This window comes from Podarcis cretensis, assembly GCF_951804945.1.
Source record: "Podarcis cretensis genome assembly, chromosome: 8".
In the NCBI taxonomy this organism is placed as follows: Eukaryota; Metazoa; Chordata; class Lepidosauria; order Squamata; family Lacertidae; genus Podarcis; species Podarcis cretensis.
Window position 1 is genome coordinate 70,816,068 of NC_137177.1, and position 20,919 is coordinate 70,836,986.

Genomic DNA, 20,919 nt, shown 5'->3' on the forward strand with positions numbered 1-20,919 from the left:
AGAGACCAGGGTTCAAATCCCTCCTTAGCCTCATAGGCACCGATTCCTATGGGCCAAGGCAGTTCCCCTCATGTATTTTTTAAAGGGACCGGGCTCCCTCAATTTTCAGAGGGTGTTTGGCTCCACCCCCTGGCTCCCTGTGACATCACATATGCGACATCATGCTTCCCTTACATGTCCTCTGAAGAAGTCGTCACCTCTTCTTGACCACGAAGATCACCTTGGTGGCCAGTCACTCACATGGAGCCTGACCTACCTCACGGGGTTGCTGTGGGGATTAAATAAGGAGGAAGAGAAGCATGTAAACCACCATGAGCTCCAGGGTGCAACAAATAAATAATAAACAGAATGCATCTCCCCATCATTCTTCAAGCCTGTTTCTTCTCTTTTCATAGATTTGTGGCTCTCGGGCAACATTGTCCTTGAATCCACTTTAATTGCACAAACTGAAATTTCCCAGCAAGGTTTAGGTTTTGCAGCTCTGCGTAAGTCCTGCGAGCTATATTGATTCTCATTTGAGGAGCGGCTCACAGCTCCAGTGCCAGAGAGGTCTGCGCACCCCTTGGCTGCAGTGGTGCCCCTGGGCCATGGCAGTCTGTGCTGATGTCTGCCTCTGCCTGGCACTTTTGCCACGTTTTCTTGGGTTCTGCTAGAGCCAAAGAATTTGTACAGAGCCTAGTCAAAGAAGTTGATCAACATGATTAATCTGGTTTAAGGGTGTTTTTGTGCCCATGCCTTTGAGGGGCGGGGGAATCACTTTAATTATCAGTTGGCACATCATTCCTGCCCCAGCTCCTTCCCATTTCCTTCATTCATAACTTCAAGCAAAGGTTTCTGTTGCTTCAAGTTTGTAATCGGAGCAGGTGAGCTGAGGACGCCCGTCCTCGCCAGGGATGGGCCAGTCTGTCAATTGTGGTTTCGGTCTCATTTTTTCAGTCTCTCATTTTTCCAGCCTGCAACTCATCTGTCTACATTTCCCCATCATTTTGAAAACTCCTTGTTAAAACAAATGTCCCTGTGAAAACCCAGCAGCATTTTAGTGCAAATTTCTCCTAATATATACATTTTTGGTATGGCATTTTGCTGAATTTGTGCATGTTTGCAAAGTGATTCCCCCCAACACAATGCATTTTGGAATGCTATTTTCACAAATATACACATTTCTTTTTTTACACACTTCACCCCAGTATATGCATTTTTGTACATTTGATTACGTGCCTGCAAGATTCAGAGAAGTACGAATTTCAAAGTGTGGTCAGACGTATACATGAACAGGAGCATGTGCTTATCACGCAACAGGAGGAGAGTCCAGGCATTAAAAGAGCACGGAAGCAGTGTGGGCTAGCCCAGCCACACCCACTGACCATGCAACCCTGCTTGGCATAGAGGTCCTGCATATATTGAGGGACAGTGGTACACATCAGCCACATCCTGCTGCCACACCCATCACCAATGCCCCTCACCAGTCATGTGCCGATTACAAACCTCTCTCATGTGGAGGGACTTGTGTGTGGGGCTCCTTTGCCTGCCCTCCTAGCAGGGTCATGGCTGATGGGTGGCGCTCCCCTTCAGTACATAAGGGGGTGCCCATTCCTACCTTAATCCAAACCAGTAGCCATTATCTGTTTGGTTGGAGAGGCGGATCAATACCGATAAAAAAACCTACCCCTCTTGTTGGCCCAGTAATCATCCGAGCCCTTTCGATGGGCTAATCTTAGAAACTCGTTCACGCCAAACGCCTTTCAGCCACAAGGGTAATGGCATTCTATTCTATTGTAACCGTTTTACTTCTGCCTCATCTGCCCTCACTAATTATCCCTGTGAGCTATCCATGCGCAGCACATTTTAAACATCGCTCTCGCACTCACCGTTGTCGGAATACGCTGCCGAGGAAAAATCCCAACATATGCAAGACTGGCCAATTATGCTAATGAAGATTCGGTTATGAAAATTAAGAGGTGGGAGGGTGAGACCAGCAGCCCGCTCTGCACTCACCCCGGGGGTCCCAAAAGCATCTTTTCTCCGCCGGGAGCCTCTCCTTCAGGATCTGAAAAAGGGGTGATGTTCCCTCTGGTCAACTGGTCAATGAGATATAGTGGGAAGGGCTGCAGCTTAGTGGTAAAGCATCAGCTTTGCATGCAGGAAGTTCCTGGTTCGATCCCTGACAACCCCGCTTTCAGCTGAGTGAAATGTCTTCATGAGACCTTGGAGAAACACGGCTACTCATTGTAGACCAGTGTTCTTCAAACTTGGGTCCCCTGATGCCATTTGGACAACTAGTGCCATCATCCCCTGACCCCTGGCTACACTGGCTGGGGACTCAGTGTTGATAAAGAGACTCTTGAGCCAGATGGACTTACGATCTGACTCTGTAAAGACAGCTTCCTACATTTGTAGCTGCTAGACCACCTGCTTGCTGACAATTGACCCCCAACAGCATTAAGCCAGTATGGGCTGCAGGTGGGTAGGGTTGGGGCTGATAAGAAGCTGCAAGCCTTGTACTGCCTTTTGGTGGTTTAGGAGCCTGAGCAACCTGAAGGGAGGGAAGAGGCCAAGGAGAGACCTGAAGGCTGCCCATTACAGGAGAATAAACTGGTGGAGAGAGGTAGGAGGTCTGTTCTCTTCTTCCCTGTGTCCTCTGATCTGACAAGAAGATAGAGAGGGAGGGTAGTCTGCTCTTGAAAGTAGCCAAGAGTAGAAGCATTAGAAGCTACCTTGGATTGAGCCAGCTGGCTGGTTCAGATACCTCAGTATCATCCACAATGGCTGGCAGCAACTCTCCAGGGTTTTGGATGGAGGCCTCTCCCATTGCTACCTGGAGATGTCGAGGTATTCCAAGCTAGGGGTGGGGAAACCTTTTTCAGCCTGAGGGCCGCCTTCCCTCACATATAACCATCTCGGGGCCATATACTAGCATTGGGGGAAAGTGGACAAAGCATTGACTGCAAATTTTATCTTTCTACATTAGGCTGTTGTTGTTTAGTCGTTTAGTAGTGTCCGACTCTTCATGATCCCATGGACCAGAGCACGCCAGGCACTCCTGGTCAAACTCATGCTGGTAGCTTCAAGAACACTGTCCAACCATCTCGTCCTCTGTTGTCCCCTTCTCCTTGTGCCCTCAATCTTTCTCAACTTCAGGGTCTTTTCCAGGGAGTCTTCTCTTCTCATGAGGTGGCCAAAGTATTGGAGCCTCAGCTTCAGGATCTGTCCTTCCAGTGAGCACTCAGGGCTGATTTCCTTAAGAATGGATAGGTTTGATCTTCTTGCAGTCCACGGGACTTTCAAGAGTCTTCTCCAGCACCATAATTCAAAAGCATCAATTTTTCGGCGATCAGCCTTCTTTGTGGTCCAGCTCTCACTTCCATACAGCACTACTGGGAAAACCATAGCTTTAACTATACGGATCTTTGTTGGCAAGGTGGTGTCTCTACATTAGGCTAGTTCATGTAAACACCCTTGCATCCTCCTCGCTCGCCCGCCTCCATCCAGACAAGCAAGGCACACTATTGGGGTTCAAGGGCACATTCTAGCCAGGCAAAAACACCCAAGGAGGATGCAAAACAGGGTCTGGGGAGAGGAGGTTAGGCCTGGGGAGAGTTCAGAGGTTTGGACAGTGACCTATGCAAGATCACATTGGAGGTTCCTCACACCTAATACATAGGTGCACAAGGATGAAGAGATGTAGTTTGCCATTTTGTAAGACCATGCTAGGATTGCTCTGTCTTCATCATTGTCCATAAGCTGCGTTGAATTCGTTTTGTTTTTAATAAAGAAAAGTGGGGAACATTTTGAAAACAAATGGCCTCCATAGCCCTGTTGAAAAGAAGAGCGCAAAGTTGAACTGAGGACAAGCACACCTTGATTCTGACTCTTGATTCCTGCCCTCCCGCCAACAATCTGTTTGCAACACAATTTATCTTTGTGTTCCTTCTCTTTCTGCCTTTGAACACTCAACCAAACGAAAGCTTGTGAAATGTCTCAATGCATTCCCCCGGTTTCCCTTGAAACATGACAGATGATTCTGAACCTTTTCAGTGCAGAAGTTGAAGCAGGAGGATCTGATCATTTCCCAGCAGGACGCTGGGAAAAGAGCGAGTGCCAACCTTTCTTGGCCGTGCTTTTGAAGTTTCTCTGTGCCCAGTTGAGAGCGTTTTGGACCACAAGGCCGGGTCCCTGTCAATTGAGGGCAACCGGATTTGGACCACGTCCTAGAAGCGCCCCTTCTCATTAACCGCAAGAACCATTTGGGGGAGGTGAGATAGCTTCTCTCAGTGGTGGCTCCACTGACCCCTACAGGGGCAATAAAATAAATATAAAGACACTGTCCATCACCATTTCTCTGCTGGCAGGAAACGCCTTTTGTCTGCATCTTCTGTGTTTGCCTTGGTGCGTTTCTTTCTGGGCAGAAGGCCAAATGGAAGGAGGACATTTGTGAGGAAGCCTCTTCTCCCCGCCCCACTGCAAAAGGAAAAAAGGGGGGAAGCCATGCTCCAAAACCAGAACAGAAGATAAGCATCATGGGCTTGAATGTGCTTGAGACTCATGGTCTCCCCTTTCCACACCACAGAGCTGAAACAAAATCAACCCCAAAGTTTGTCTGTGTGTGCGCGCGTGTGTGTGCACATGTGGAGGGAACTTTTGGATCTGCAGTTTCCAAATTTTGCATGCATATTGCATTACATTGTTTAGACTGCTGGTTAGAAGAAACTGAATGGTTAACCCTGGGTAGAGTCGCTAGCAAGACCTGCTTGTCCAGGGTTTGGATCGGAGTTTTGAGGGGTTATAAAAGAAATGTGAGCATTTAGGAGCCCTGAATTCTTTCCTGGCTTAGATTAAAATCCGAGGCAAAGAATAATTTCCAGCCTATCCATCTCTCACTTAGCCAGTCCAGCAGTCTTCTAACTCTCTCCCCTCCTTCTTCTGTTTTATACCTTAAGAACTTTTTTTTCTGAGCTGAAGAGCTCCATTTCCTTTGGGACAACTTTCCAAGAACCACCTGGTCCTTAGGAAAGGTCTGAAGGCTGGGGTTGGTGCTAGCAGGGAGGGGGACACTGAGGCGAGACCATCAAGCATAGGCCCTGTGCCTCTCTTCATGCATTGTCTGAATGTGTGACAGTGTGTGCCTGTACAGGGCTTTTGTCCTTCCTGTGGAAGCTAGCTGAAAAGCTGCTTCAGGGCTGGGGACCTTGGTTACAATCCACACATAAGCTGATGGGGTACAAATTGGGTCAGAGCTGCTGCCAGTCAGTGTAGCCAGTATGGAGCCATATGGACCAATGGTCTGACTTGGCACAAAGCACCTTCCTATGTTCATTAGGTGCATCTGTAGCTTCATGATGGAGCACATAGCTGCATGGGGTGCTTCCAGACACCTTGTTTATTAAGCATTTGTTCTGGTTTGTTTATGGGGAGGTTAGACAGTGTTGTGTCAAGCAAGTGTCACAAGACTCCAATGCATTTCCCCATCACTTTCCTGACTGCAGTTTTGCAGGAACTGGGCTCATTGTGCAAGACCACCAAGTAAACTTTAACTGTGCAACCTGAATTGTCGATACGTGATAGAATCCCACCCCAGAATAGCCACAACATCTTCCTAAGCCTGGCCCATAGGCCTGGCTGGCTGCTCCTCTGGAGTCCTGCTTCTGGCTGGCACAAATGCTGAGTTTAGCTTGCACCGTGCCCGCTGCTCTGACTGTTTCCATTTTTGCTTCCTTTCCAGATGTTGACGAGTGCCAAGTTCACAATGGGGGCTGCCAGCACAGATGTGTGAACACTCTGGGGTCCTATTACTGCGAATGCAAGCCAGGCTTTCGTCTGCACACAGACGGCAGGACCTGTCTTGGTAAGACGTGGATTTCAGCGGCATCTCAGCTCCTCTGATTACTTCCAGTATCCAGCCCAGCACACGCTGGGAAGACAATGTCAGCCAAAGGGATCTGGCTCTCTTGTGTTGAATCATCTCTGCAGAACAATGCTACGTAATCACATTGACTGCCTTTGATTCACCTGGTTTGCTTAGTTAAGGATGGTGCAGCCAGCCTAGGGGTTTTTACTCATGAGTAAGTCCCACCATGTTTAATGGCCCTGCTTCCAAATACAGTGGTACCTCAGTTTACGAACTTAATCTATTCCAGAAGTCTGTTATTAAACCGAAACCATTCTTGAACTGGGGCACACTTTCCCTACTGAGGCCTCTCATCGCCAGTGCCCTTCCACCATTCAACTTCCGTTCTTAGACCGAGGTAAAGTTCGCAAACCGAGACACTACTTCCAGTTTTGCGGAGCAAAAAACAGGAACAGCTGGTAGGCGGCAAAAGAGGGAGACTCCCGGCCGCGCCTGCATTAAATAGGGCAGGCCACGCCCCCATAGCTAGCCGATCGGCTGACCAGGGGGTGACACAGCCAGGGATTCCCCCAATCGCGCAGGGGCTGGGACCATGAAGCCCGCAACCCCACCTCCTCTGCAGGGCGGAAGTGGCTTTCCTAAACTGAATAGTTCTTAAACTGAGGTACCACTGTAACTGGACATGTGACTGCAGTTTCACAGCTCAATTGCCTGTAAGATCATAAGCAGAATCTGCTGGATCAGGCCAATGGGAGGCCATGCTCCACCTTCCTGTTCTTACAATCACCCCAGCGGGAAGCACATGAGCAAGATCTGAGCACAACAGCGCTCTCATAATACCCTGTTGTATCAGGCCAATAGCCTCCTGTCTTCACAGTTGCCACCCAGATGCCTGTGGGAAGCCCGCAAGCGGGATCCAAGAACGAGAGCCCTTTCCCCTCCTGTGGTTTCCAGAAACTGGTATTCAGAAGCATTACTGGCTCTGCCCATGGAGGCATCATAGCTGGTAGTTTGGGATAGCCCTCTCCTCCATGGAATTGTCCAATCCTCTTTTAAAGCCATCTAGGTTGCTGCCCATCTCTGCCTCCTGTGGGAGCAAGTTCCATACTTTTAAATGGGAAGTGGGTGGTGCTGGGTCTAAACCACTGAGCCTCTTGGGCTTGCTGATCCGAAGGTCGGCGGTTTGAATCCCCGCGAAGGGGTGAGCTCCTGTTGCTCTGTCCCAGTTCCTGCCAACCTAGCAGTTCAAAAGCACACCAGTGCAAGTAGATAAATAGGCACCATCGTGGTGGGAAGGCAAATGGCGTTTCCATGTGCTCTGGCTTCCATCACGGCGTTCTGTTGTGCCAGAAGTGGTTTAGTCATGCTGACCACATGGTCTGGAAATCTGTCTATGGACAAACTTCAACTCCCTCGGCCTGAAAGCAAGATGAGCGCCATACCCCACAGTCTCCTTTGACTGGACGTAAGCGTCCAGGTGTCCGTTTCCTTTTACCTTTTTTACTTTAATTATGTACGGTTATCCGTTCTGGAACTTCATCGGATTTCCATGAGTGGGAGAAAAACTTACATCTAACTACTTCCTCCATGCCATGCATAATTCTATAAATTTCTACCGGTCATCTCTCACCTTCATATCATCACTTGCCTTTTCTCTAACCTGAGAAGTCCCTCTCCCCACAGAAACTGGTATTCAGAAGTACGCTGCCTCTGACAGTGGAGGGAGAATACAGCCATTGAGATCCTTATTCTTTGCAGGCTATTGTTAGAAAATATAGATATGATAGGCATTTGTTAGAGGCAGAGCAAGTATTCTGCTTATGGGTATAGATTTGGCTTGCACTAGGACCAAGGACTGCCAATAAGAAGGAGACAACATGGTTTGTGCTAACCATAGCTTAGAATCCAAATAGTGTTTCCTTCTTCCTTTTTTTAAACAGAAGTTATATATCATTTGATTGTAGCAAAGCCTCTTAGCAGTTCACAAGAAAAAAATATTCACAATATCCATAAAAATAAATTGAAATTAATTGAAATTAACAGCAAAAGAGATGAACACCGAGGCAAACCATGGTTTAGAGTCAGTGATTTAATTGTTTTCTATCCTGCTTACATCAAATTAAGAATTAGTGGGGAAATAGGTGTGTCTGATTGCTCCATGTCTTGGCCTGCTTCTCTTAAGTAAACACCAGTTAGAGGTCTTGTGGAGAGAAACATATTCTTGGATGGAAAGTCTGCGAGGTGTGCCAAGGGAAAAACTTCAAGGAAGTCTCCAAATGATCATTTCTTGTTCTGTTGTTGTTGAAGACTGTAAAGTTTTGCTTTGAATACGACAGTGGGGCACAGTGGGGGGGGGTGTGTCTGCTGTGGCCTAAACCACTGAGCCTCTTGGGCTTGCCGATTAGAAGGTCAGCGGTTTGAATCCCCGTGACGGGGTGAGCTCCCGTTGCTCTGTTCCAGCTCCTGCCAACCTAGCGGTTCGAAAGCATACCAGTGTAAGTAGAAAACGAGGTACCGCTGCGGTGGGAAGTTAAATGGCATTTCCGTGCACTCTGGTTTCTGTCATGGTGTTCACTTGCACCAGAAGCTGTTTAGTCATGCTGGCCACATGACCCAGAAAGCTGTCTATGGACAAACGCCGGCTCCCTTGGCCTGAAAGCAAGATATAATAATAATAATAATAATAATAATAATAATAATAATAATAATAATAAATAAATAAATAATTTCTACCCCACCCATCTGGCTGGGTTTCCCCAGCTGCTTTGGGCGGCTTTCAACAGAACAACCCCATAGTCCCATATGGCAACCCCACAGTCACCTTTAACTGGACTTCACCATCCAGGGGTCCTTTACCTTTTTTAAACTGATCTCTGGACCACAAGCCAAATGTGGCCCTCAAGCCTTCTCTATCTGGCCCCCAGGACTGTCCCTCAGGCCATGGCCCTTAGCAGCCCCACTCTGCACCTTTCACAAGTACTTCTGCCTATGTTTCATTGAACTGTGATATTGCCTCTCCCTTTCTGGGATGGAGAGAGGGTGAAACCTCAGGCTTTTTTTGTGGCTAGAAGTGATGCTCATTATTTCTGACAGAAACGGGAGCAGAAATTGCCAATATTTGCTGATTTATCCCATGACTGGAATATGGACCGGTATTCATTATTGTTGTTTTTAGTCCATAAACAACACATAATTGACCAAGTTCCCCTCATGTGGGCAGGTAATAATTCCTCTGTGTTACAAACTAGTCCAACTACCGAAACGTTTTCCTCCACATGTCAATCAGGTGGGGTGTCCAGCAGCTAATTGGATTATTATTATTTGAGTATTGCATGGTGGCTCCCTTCAGTTTTGAAACAATATACAGTGGTATCTCGGGTTACAAACACCTCGGGTTACAGACTCCACTAACCCGGAAGTAGTACCTCGGGTTAAGAACTTTACCTCAGGATGAGAACAGAAATTGCGCGGCGGTGGCACAGGAGCGGTGGGAGGCCCCATTAGCTAAAATGGTACCTCAGGTTAAGAAGAGTTTCAGGTTAAGAACGGACCTCCGGAACGAATGAAGTTCGTAACCAGAGGTTCCACTGCAGCTGCATTTTATGGTTCTGCAAATCTTGGCTTGCTGCCACACATGCTGACCACCTCCCCCCCCCCCCCAGTTTTTTGGTGGCCCTGTTTGGGTTGTGTATCATTGGCACTTATCACTTGGGTTTGCTATTAGAGGGCAGTGAGTGGTGCTTTGCATGCAAAAACTGCATAGTTCTGGAACTAAAAGTCTCTGTCAACCGGTACCAATCAGCTGATCAGACCTTTGGAGTAGAAAAGCTCTGAAACAGTCTATTTAATCTCCCCCCTCGCCCTCCCCCCCCGTGTGTGTGTGTGTGTGTGTGTGTGTGAGAGAGAGAGAGAGAGAGAATAATAGAATTATAGAATTGTAGAGTTGGAAGGGACCTTGAGGGTCATCCAACCTCTGCTTAGAAGCCTCCAAGGAAGGAGAGTCCACAAACACAAAAACAAACACACAAAACACCTGGAGCTGTAAATTTACCACAGAGTTTTCACACCCGTGCATGGTGTCCACAGGGGTGTCTATCTTCTTGACAGGAAAACCTCTCCCTGTTTCCTTAGCTCACCACTAGACAGAGGAGGGAAGCAGCAATGGATTTGTAAAAACAAGAAGCTACACTGCTTTTTCTTCTCCATGGTTGTAACGTGCAAGTGCGATGTATTGGGATGTCCCAGTTGACCCTGACTTTGTCCAAGCACCTGGCTTTGGGCTGGTTCCTCCTGACCAAGATCAGCTTTCGTCCCTCTGAAATTTGAGAAAGGAAAGCCGTGGTCCGAGGGCTCAGCTTGAGCTCACTTCACGTGGGAGGCCGGCAAAGCACGGGGAATCTTGAGGCTTTTTCAGACAAAGTGATTCCCTCTGGGATGATTCATTTCACTGCACCCTCACTTTGTTCTTAATGGTTTGTTTTGAAGCAAATGGAGCGATGCTTTCCGCCCCGGTGAGACGTTTTCAAGCCACAGCGATGAGCTGTACTCTGCTTTCATTTCCAATTCCAAGAGATTCCTTCTACTACAAAGGCCATTCGATTCTCCAGGTTTTGAAGATATTTGTGGAGCAGAGGGTAGCCAGCAAATGGCTGAGGGACACTTAACAGTTAAAGCACAGGTCACCAATGAAATTTCTGCTGAAATTATGTTTTGATGCATTCTGTTGTGAGCAATGGAAGAGGTTGTGGTCTCTGTGGTGCCTACAACAGTTTCTTCAGTTTTCTAATATGCACATTAGGCCCAGAGTTCCCTGAATTCCTTGGGAAAATAGGCTGGCTGTTAAGCCACTCAGAGAACTGTAGCTCTGAGAGGGGAATAGAGCTTTGTTAACAACTCTTGGCACCCTTAACAAAAACTGCAGCTCCCAGAATTCTTGGCGACGGGGGGGGGGGGGGCATGACTGCTTAAAGTGCAATTAAAAGGTAAAGGTACCCCTGCCCGGATGGGCCAGTCTTGACAGACTCTGGGGTTGTGCGCCCATCTCACTTAAGAGGCCAGGGGCCAGCGCTGTCCGGAGACACTTCCGGGTCACGTGGCCAGCGTGACATCGCTGCTCTGGCGAGCCAGAGCCGCACACGGAAACGCCGTTTACCTTCCCACTGGTAAGCAGTCCCTATTTATCTACTTGCACCCGGAGGTGCTTTCGAACTGCTAGGTTGGCAGGCGCTGGGACCGAGCAGCGGGAGCGCACCCCGCCGCAGGGATTCGAACCGCCAACCTTTCGATCAGCAAGTCCTAGGCGCTGAGGCTTTAACCCACAGCGCCACCTGCGTCCCTAAAGTGCAATTATAGTGCTTTAAATGTATGATGTGATCTCAAACCATTCACTGGCAAGGGGAAAGTGGATGAGTCCTAATTTGGATGGTACCAGTGACATGGGATAGAAAATGTAGCTTTTGTAGCAGAAAAGTTTCTTGGTCTAGATAAAAAACCCCATCAGCCTGCTGTTCTGTGGTTCACCATATATAAGAACATAAGTAGATCCTTCCTGGATCAGGCCAATGGCCCATCTAGTCCAGCATCCTGTTCTCACAGTAGCCAACCAAATGTCTGTAGGAAGCACACAGGCAGGACCAGAGCACAAGAGGACTCTCTCTGCCCATGATTCTCAGCACCAGTGTTCATAGTCATACTTGAGGAAGCCTCAAACAAATCCAAAGACTCCCAGTTTACAAAGATTGCAGGATCTTCCTGCTCTGTTGAGTAATTGCAAGGACCTCTGTGAGGGAGAAATTCTCAGTGGATCGTGAACACATGGAGGTGGGTACCGTCTTTGGATTTCCTCATTCCGTCAGCAAAATGTCTTGGGCTGGCCTTCCCATCCCAGAGGCTGCTGTTGGCCTCCCCTCTCTCCCTGCCACTAGACATGAGGGTCTTTGCTCTAGTGGAGCCTGCGATAGTTCCAGCTGTGCCAATTCCTTCCTCCGGGATTATGCTTGCCTTCTCTCTTTGAGGCGGACGGAACGGTGCAAAACCCCACAGCGTCCCATTTGAATGAAAACATTGTGGTGAGCCAGTATGTGCAGTGTGGGGTTTCTAGAAAAATAGAGAGCAGAGGGGCTTCTAAACCTTGTAGCAACTTGGCAGTAAACCAAAAATATGTTTCTGTAAGTTTTCCGTGTCTGGAAAGTGACTTGTGTCCATTCACACCTTTCAGGGGCAGGGCCAGATGCAATGTGCGCACTGTAGTTCTATGGGGACATTATACACCCGCTTGAAGCAGACGCGTTTTAAGAGGAGATGAATTAAGTTCAGATGGGGAAAGAGCTTGCTCTCTCTGATCCAAAGACACTGTGGCTAGCTTTCATATTTTTCCAAAGTATTAGCAGTCCCTTAGGCCACATTGAAACCTACTTCTGGCACATGTGTGTACACATATACGGCCCCCGAGACAGCTAAAAGGCAACAGGAGTCCTGTTGGATCGAACCAAGGGGCCCATATAGTCCACCTTCATGTTTCTCACAGTGGCCTGTTTGGCAGTAGAATGGACTCCAGCGAGCGGTGGTGGACTCTCCATCCTTTGGAGGTTTTGAAGCAGAGGTTGGATGGCCATCTGTCCTGTATGATGGGCTTGAGATCCCTGCATTGCAGGGGGCTAGACTAGATCAGAGTCTTCAAGTGTGCCTGTTTTCCAGGGTCAGTCCCGGATTTGCAGAATCTTCCCTTAAAGTAAGATTCCAGTCCTCATGGTTCAGAGTTGAGAGCTGCTTAAATAGGGACACAAGAGTGCTGCCTTAAACTGAGTCAGTCCCATCTCGCCAAATCTTGTCTATACCGAATGGCAAAGCTTTCCCAGAGTTTCAAGCAGGAAGTTCTTCCAGCTCTAACTGGAGTTGCCCAGGATTGAATCTGTGACCTTCTGCATGCAAGGGAGATGCTCTGTCACTGAGCTCTAGAAGCTAGGAGCTTTGACTTAATCGGAGAAGCAATGCTCGATTTTGGGGAAGGGAGGGCTCACCATACAAATCGCCCAGGGCCTAGGAACCCCTGACTCCTTTCTCTTGTGCTTCTGCACAGGCATGAAAGGGGCTCATTCAGCCAGCTCTCTGCCTGTGTAAATATTTACTCTGAGGGAAACGGTGAATTTGCTCTGACTTGATCTTTGAAATCACGTGGCTTTAATTATTATTATTTTTTAAAAAAGCAACATTCTTGACAGGTCTTCTGAGTCTGGAGCTTGCCTAGAGGGAGGGCAGCAGTGGGAAAGGATGGGGGAGAAACAACCACTCGGGTTCACATTTTTAACATGGAAATACCTTATTTGCCCTCTTCGAACCAATATGTGAACCAAAAACTCTCTTTTGAAATTTTGCGCATGTTCGAATTTTGCAATGTGGTTTTTCAATCAAGCAACACGTATTAGAGGAAAGTGTTCCTACAGATGTGTAAGTGACCTACCAATATACATTGGGGGAAATACACACAAATATGGCCCCAGGGCTTCAATTCTGGTTATGGGTATTTTGGGTACAGTATTTTTTGGTATGGATTGAAGAGAAGGCGGCTGAGAGGGCATTTAGAAGGTGCTTAAAGGGTACTTTCCACTTAATGCGATTTCATTTAGGTGTCTGGGGGCCCAGAACATAAACCCCACATAAGCGGGGAGTCGTCTGTACTTCCAGTCCAATGCGATGATTGCAGCCCAAAGTGTGTTGTGATGCAGTTGTTGTTGTTGCTGTTGGAAGATGCAGCCTGGGAATTCCACCCCTTACGGATCTCAGTTATCAGAAGTAACTATTAGTTGCTTGATCAATTGGCCATCATTGATTCAGAAGTACTTCCAATTCAGTGTGATGATCACAACTCAAAGGTATGGGGTTCTTATTTTCTCCCACCCTCCCATTTCCCAGGCCACCCATTCTTTGGAAGTGGAAAATTTAGAGTTCATAGGTTGGGTACGCAGCAGTTTCCCCTTCGGTCCTGAGACACCGTCAGTTGTGCAAATTCATTTTTAGGAAGCAGTTGGCAGAACTAATGAGCAAAATAAGTAAACAAATGCAGTGCCAGGAATATTTTTGAGAGAAAGGGGGGGTGCTTTTGTTTTATTCTTAATAATAGAAAAAAGACTGTACAAAAGATTCCAGTTTAAAGTTGGCAACGAGCCACCAATCCAAATGTGTCTGGGCTGCCATAAAAAAACCACAAAAGCTTTCAGGCTCATCAGCAAAAGCTGACTAAAGCACAGTGTCTCCAGAATTGTGCTTTAGGAATTGAGGTTTGCTGTTGTCCCAACGGGCACAAAGGCATGACCACAGAACTCGAGAGAAGCTGGTTAGATTTTCCACCCACCCACCCAGAATCTGCACGGTCACTGTGCGTTTATTCTGAAGGGGCGAGTGTTCCTGGCTGCTGATGGGTACAAAAAAGAACCCAGAGGTCATCTTGGGCTCATCCTCTTAGCAAAGCCACCTAATTAACTCCACAGAGAAAATAAAATAAAATTCTGACAACACTTCACTGGAGGAAACCGAACAAAACCAGTGTGTAATTGGAGGAGGAGAAAGGGACAGAGAGGTTTTGTCTTTCTTGTACACAACAGACACCCAGCTAAATCCTAACCCCCCGATCTGTTTCCTGCAGGGGTTTTAGGGCTGGGTGGAGACATTTTTCCACCATTAGAGAGGAGCTCTTGCTGGCAGGATCGGAGGCTACAGTTACAGCTGTGGAAACCTCCATCGGCATCAGTCGACCACCAGCGGGGTTTCAGTAGGGGCAGAGGCAGATTTGGATCTCCCCAATCCAAAGCCTCTTTGCCACTGGGTTCCCGACAGAGGCCTGAGTATTATGCTCCTCCCCAACCACACCAGCCTTCGTGACTCAGGGGCATATGGTGCCTTGCCCACGTTTGCCCATATGATTGCTTAAATCTGCAGAAATGGCACCGTTACAGGTGACATCCCTGTTCTTCATTTGCAATAAATTGATCTGTTAGTATAGCAGCACCTAAACTTTGGTACTCCCTACCTATTGCTACCAGGCAGGCGCTTCACTGTACAGTGGTACCTCAAGTTAAGAACTTAATTCGTTCCGGAGGTCCGTTCTTAACCTGAAATTGTTCTTAACCTGAAACACCACTTTAGCTGTTGGGGCCTCCCGCTGCTGCTGCGCCACTGGAGCACAATTTCTGTTCTCATCCTGAAGCAAAGTTCTTACCGAAGGTACTATTTCTGGGTTAGCGGAGTCTGTAACCTGAAGCATCTGTAACCTGAAGCGTATGTAACCCGAGATACCACTGCACTCTTTTTGGTACCTCCCCCAAACATTTATGTTTAGGTAAACCTTCCCAGATACCTAGAATGCTGGTGTGGTTTTTTGGCTTATTACTGGCTTTTTGGTTTTGTTTTGTAATGTTTTAAACGGTTGTTTTATCTGTTTCCCCCCAAAACGTTATTGTTTTATTCCTTCTGTAAACCACTGTGAGGGTTGTTTTTTTTTTTAATACAATCAAGTGGTATATGATTTTTAATGGAATAAAATAAAAAGCTTAGCACTCATTCCCATATTATTTGCAAACAGATTATTTCTGGATTCAAGTAACACGAAACTGAGTGCTGAACTTCCACCGTTTCCCACTATATTTCCAGGAGTGCCTTTTAACGTTGTCTGAAAACTCGGATATAACGTGGAACTTGACAGTGAGGGGAAAGTCATGAAAACAGAACAAACTGCCTTTAAATGCAGTGTGACTTAGTTCCGTTAATTTCAGTGGGTCTGCTCTGATGAGGAGCTTGTTTGGATGGGTCCCATAGTTTGGGTTTTTTTTTGGAATCTGTGAGGTTCACAGCTCTGAGTTTATTTATTTTTTTACAATCCAAGTTGCTGCTTTGAAAGAGTGCCTGGACTCACAAACATTCTGTGCATTTGTCTCTAGAGGGAACTTAGCAGGACTGGAATCAATTCTTTTGCCTTTATTTTATGTTTGATGGGCGGGGATGGGGGTGGTGAGCTTTTTTTTTGTGCTGACAAGGTCCACCTTGAAAAAGAGACTTGCGTAGTCAGAAGCTGTTTCTTGACTAAGTTGGTGCCACGATGAAATCAAGCTGGGGCTCCCGGTCTTCCTCCCCACACCTCCCCCCCCCACCAGTGTAACTTTAGCCCTGGCTTCTAGCAACTGAGGTGGGTGGTATGTATTAAAATGCAATTCTGTGTTATTGGTTTGATTCTTCCTCCTTGACATGTGCCATGTATAATTCCCCATCCTGTATCGACGGGGCTGCCAACCCCCCGTCTTGTTTCACATGTGCATATGGCCTGCTGCGTGCCTTGCCAGAGAATGACTTCTGCTTCTTATTACTTGTCCCGAGCTGGAATGTACGCCGTATGGCAAATGCAAACAGAGCGCTTTGCAGTCGACATGTACAGTTGGAAAAGCTATAAGGTTCAAACGGGGTTATTAGCTTGTGGGGGGCGGGGAAGGGTATTCCTCTTCTTACATGCAACCTGTATTTTGGGACGGTCAAAGAAAATCGAGTGGATGAGTTAGTTGGGAGAAGATACCCTAACAGGGACGCGGGTGGCGCTGTGCGTTAAACCACAGAGCCTAGGGCTTGCTGATCAGAAGGTTGGCGTTTCGAATCCCTGCGACGGGGAGAGCTCCCGTTGCTCGGTCCCTGCTCCTGCCAACCTAGCAGTTTGAAAGCATGAAGTACAAGTAGATAAATAGGTACTGCTCCGGCGGGAAGGTAAACGGCGTTTCCGTGTGCTGCTCTGGTTCGCCAGAAGTGGCTTAGTCATGCTGGCCACATGACCTGGAAACTGTACGCCGGCTCCCTCGGCCAATAAAGCGAGATGAGCGCCACAACCCCAGAGTCAGCCACGACTGGACCTAATGGCCAGGGGTCCCTTTACCTTTACCTTTACCCTAACCCTCCTATTGTCCTCAGGCTGATTAAAAAGCAAAACACAAGGCATGTATGCAGTGAATAATTTAACATCATTTTACAAGCTTCTTTTCTTCATGAGTGCGGAGAACAACTTCCTGCCAGTTTTATATATATACTTTTATCCAGCTTACCTTTTTAATCATTTTGATTGTCAGTCATACTTGTATTTCTTTCATTTTAATAAATTATTTTTCACAAAGTTTGCACTCAATTTTAGTCCTACTCAGATCGTTGAAATTAATGGTTATGACTAGCTCGGGGCCATTAATTTAAACAAGTCTACTTTGAGTGAACGGACGCAGGTGGCGCTGTGGGTTAAAGCCTCAGCGCCTAGGGCTTGCCGATCGAAAGGTCGGCGGTTCGAATCCCTGCGGCGGGGTGCGCTCCCGCTGCTCGGTCCCAGCGCCTGCCAACCTAGCAGTTCGAAAGCACCTCCGGGTGCAAGTAGATAAATAGGGACCGCTTACCAGCGGGAAGGTAAACGGCGTTTCCATGTGCGGCTCTGGCTCGCCAGAGCAGCGATGTCACGCTGGCCACGTGACCCGGAAGTGTCTCCGGACAGCGCTGGCCCCTGGCCTCTTAAGTGAGATGGGCGCACAACCCCAGAGTCTGTCAAGACTGGCCCGTACGGGCAGGGGTACCTTTACCTTTTACTTTGAGTGAAACTGAGCCCCAGGGTAGTTCAATGCAACTGACAATTGCCTATGACATTAATTCTGTACTTCTGTTGAGACAGCCTAGAATTGCATTCGCCTCTGTTGCTGCTGCATATCTATTCCAATGTATTTGATAGTTTGAATGGTGGGAGCTGAAAGCAAAATTATTTAGGGGAGGGGAGGGAAAGCAAGCCCAGCACATGGGTAATTAATTTGCACACATTCCTCAGAGTCCAGCAGTCGCATTTTGGTGGTGCAGGGTATTGAATTGGGTACAGGGTTGGTGTGTGGAGAGAGAGTTTTTGGTCGTTGCATCCATCAGTCTTGAGGGACAATGGAGTGTGCGCTGTAGGTGAAATCAAACCACTGTGTTAGCAGTACTGAAGTGACCTCCCCGGGGTGCAGACCTGGGCAGTATGTGTGAAGGTCCTGGGCTGCCCAGACGACAAGACCTCCCTCTTGATGTGGTCCAAAGGAAAGCAGAGCAATACCTTTGGCACCAGCTTGGCTGCAGGAGTTGCCAGAAAGAGGCGTACCAGGTGCTATTCAACCATCAAACCCACTCCAGATTTGTGTAGGGTTTGATCCTTAACTTTTCCTTCTCCCAAAGATATCCCATAGAGCAGTGGAGGTTTTCCTTCTCCTAGACAAGCTGGCTTTCCAGGTTCATGAGCTCCACCTGCCCCTCATTGCTACAGCACATGCAGAAACTGCCTTCTTGGTCGTTGGGCCCATCTTTGGTCTCATCTGCTCAGTCTGCCTGAGACTGTCTTCTCATGCAGTGTGAAATATACTTGGAGTCGAATGTGGATTTCATGCTCTTTATTCAGCTCATAGTAGTGAGGAATGCCAGTTCCCCTGAAATGTCTGCTTTATATACATTATTTACACAATGGGCCCCATGTGATTGGCTAATTCCGGGATTCTCCTGTAGGCCAATCAGGTTGCGGATTCACTTCCACCTGGAGCTGGAATGGGTGCCTCCTGCGGACCAATCAGACTGCTGCATTCTGAATTCTATTGTTCTAGTACCAATCCGACTGCTGCATTCTGAATCCTATTGTTCTAGGACCAATCAGACTGCTGCATTTTGGATCCTGTTCAACTCAGTACATAACACCGTGGAAGTCCCTAACTCACCGAGGGTTTGAGACCTGATGAGCTTCCCTCACCTGGTTTTTTTTTTTTTTTTTGTTGTTGTTGTTGTTGTTTCCCCACCTGCCCTGCCCCAACCTCCAGCCATAGAAGTTTCTGAAGCCTTCAAAATGGAGTTACTGTCATGGGCATTATGTGTATGTGTCTTCGGATGAGTTGAGTGAAAGATTATGAGTCATGGGGGTTGGAAGAGAGAGTGTGTGCATTCAGCAGTGCTTATTTTAATAATAATAATAATAATAATTAATAATAATACCCCGCCCATCTGGCTGGGTTTCCCCAGCCACTCTGGGCGGCTTCCAACCAAATATTAAAAACAATACAGCATCAAACTTTAAAAACTTCCCTAAACAGGGCCCCCTTCAGTTGTCTTTTAAAAGTAAAATAGTTGCTTATTGTTTTTGGTTGTTAGTTTGCTAATGCTGTTTATAGTCTTTTGTGGATTACAAATCCTGTAGTGTTTTGTGAGTCTTAGAATATGACTTTTTGTTGTGGTTGCGCTGTTTAGCTTATGTTTTAATCTTGTCGATAGCGTTTTTTAGAAGGTGGTTGTTTTACTGGCGATTTGTTTTGCTGATTATTTGTTAATTGTTCTTCGTGATTTATGTTGAAATCTTGAGGTTTTATTATGTTATCATTGTTTATTGTTTGTGTGCCAATTTGTGTGAGGGAGAAGCAGCATAGAAATATAATAAATGAAATGAGAAGAGAAGAGTCACAGCTGAATAGCTCAGTTGGCAAGAGCATAGTGCTGATAACCCCAGGGTCGCAGGTTCGATCCCCCTGTGGGACAGTTGTCTATTCCTACATTGCAGGACTAGTTGATCTTCTGGGTGCCTTCCAACCCTACAATTCTCTGACTCTTAAGTTCCCCATGCCTGACCTAAGCAGTGTGTTATACTCAACATTAGGCCTACTCATTGTAAGTAAGGGGCATGACGGCCAAATGCTGCTCTCTCTAGCATTTAAAACAAGTGCTGTGTTAATGACCGCTCCCCACATCATATGGGGAGCGCCTTTTGTGTGGTCATGTGCAGCCCCCACAATCCCATGCGGCTCCCGGCAGTACAGCCTGGATTCGCCCCCCCCCCAGGCTGACCACCTGGAGGTGGCCGCCTACCTCTGCCAGTTACCTAATCCCAGCTGGGGAGACGTTGCCAGGATAGAGTTGGCCAGGTAAGGGGAGGGATCGACCTGCCCGCACAATAGTGGGTGGAACTTACCTGGGAGTTCCTGAGTTCAGTTTGTTTACTTCTGCTTTTTTGCTTTCCCTTCCCTTTTGGCATTCCAATGCTCTGCATTAATAAAGGGGGGGGGGAGCAACTATCAGGCACAAAGTAAGCAGCCTCTCCACCTCCCCCCACTTAAAGGGTAGCCCACCTCATGTGGATTTCGGGAAGTGGGATTAATGTGCAAGCCTGCAGAATGCCAGGGAAAATGATTTTTGTAGAATGAAGGGACATTCAAGATTTCCCCTCCCCCTGACCACCTTGTAAGTAAGTAAGCAGAACAAAAAAACCACATCCCATACATGAAAATCTCACTGAAATTTCCTCCTCCCTTGATATTTTTTTGAATGTAATTTCTTTTCTCATTAACTGATGGAAAACGCGTCAGGGGGAAAATATGTGAAGGTAATTTTTGGCAGAGCGCTACTGGAAACAGTTCTATAAAACCCTCAACCAGTTTCCTGAGTGGGGCAGAATATAATTTAGCAAAGTTGCCAAAATGAATAATTTTTTTGGTCAAAATATGGATTTGCTCAGGTTGTAACGCTCTGAGGTATTGAGAACTGGGCACTGTACCCTAGAGAAGTCCTCCTCCAATTTAGGATTTAAAATGAAATTCTGCAGAGACACAGAATGCCCTTTGAGCTGAAGAAGGTGGTCTTGTTTACCCAAAGCCGGGCAATTGCAGCTCAGAAATCTGCCCTGATTTTCCAAAGAGTGATTTTCAAGATTACTGGGAACTGTTGGGGAACTGTAGGAGCCCTTCAGAACAAAAATGATGTAGAGGGAACAGGAAATCCCCTTCACCCAAATGAGCTATGACAAATCCTGTTTACATACAGAGAAGTTGGCCTTGCTATAATTTATGAAGGAGTGTTATAAAGCTGTATACAACTATACATGTTCGGTATGAAAGCTGATAGGGAGATGTTTTTTCCTTCTTCTATCATAATATTGAACTTGTGGAAATCCAACAAATCTGATTGTTGGGAGATTGAAGACAGACAAAAGGATGTACTTCTTCATCCAGGGCCTAGTAAAAATGTGGAACTCACTCCCACAAGATGCCATGATGGCAACCAGCCTGGAG

General features: G+C 47.1%; 2 protein-coding genes across 6 annotated transcripts in view; one reads left to right on the forward strand and one right to left on the reverse strand.

Annotated features, from left to right (window-relative positions):
• The window catches only part of MRPS16 (mitochondrial ribosomal protein S16), a 317,894-nt gene extending 300,022 nt beyond the window's left edge, over positions 1 to 17,872 (reverse strand). Inside the window, exon 1 of the mRNA XM_079987375.1 lies at positions 17,869 to 17,872. The gene's annotated coding sequence lies outside the window, so the exon portion shown is untranslated. The remainder of the gene's footprint in view (positions 1 to 17,868) is intronic.
• The window catches only part of MEGF6 (multiple EGF like domains 6), a 206,840-nt gene that overhangs the window by 115,074 nt on the left and 70,847 nt on the right, over positions 1 to 20,919 (forward strand). For all 5 annotated transcript variants that reach the window (XM_079986726.1, XM_079986725.1, XM_079986728.1 and 2 more), the window contains one exon: positions 5,720 to 5,842. In XM_079986726.1, the coding sequence (XP_079842852.1) occupies positions 5,720 to 5,842 (123 nt within the window). The remainder of the gene's footprint in view (positions 1 to 5,719; positions 5,843 to 20,919) is intronic.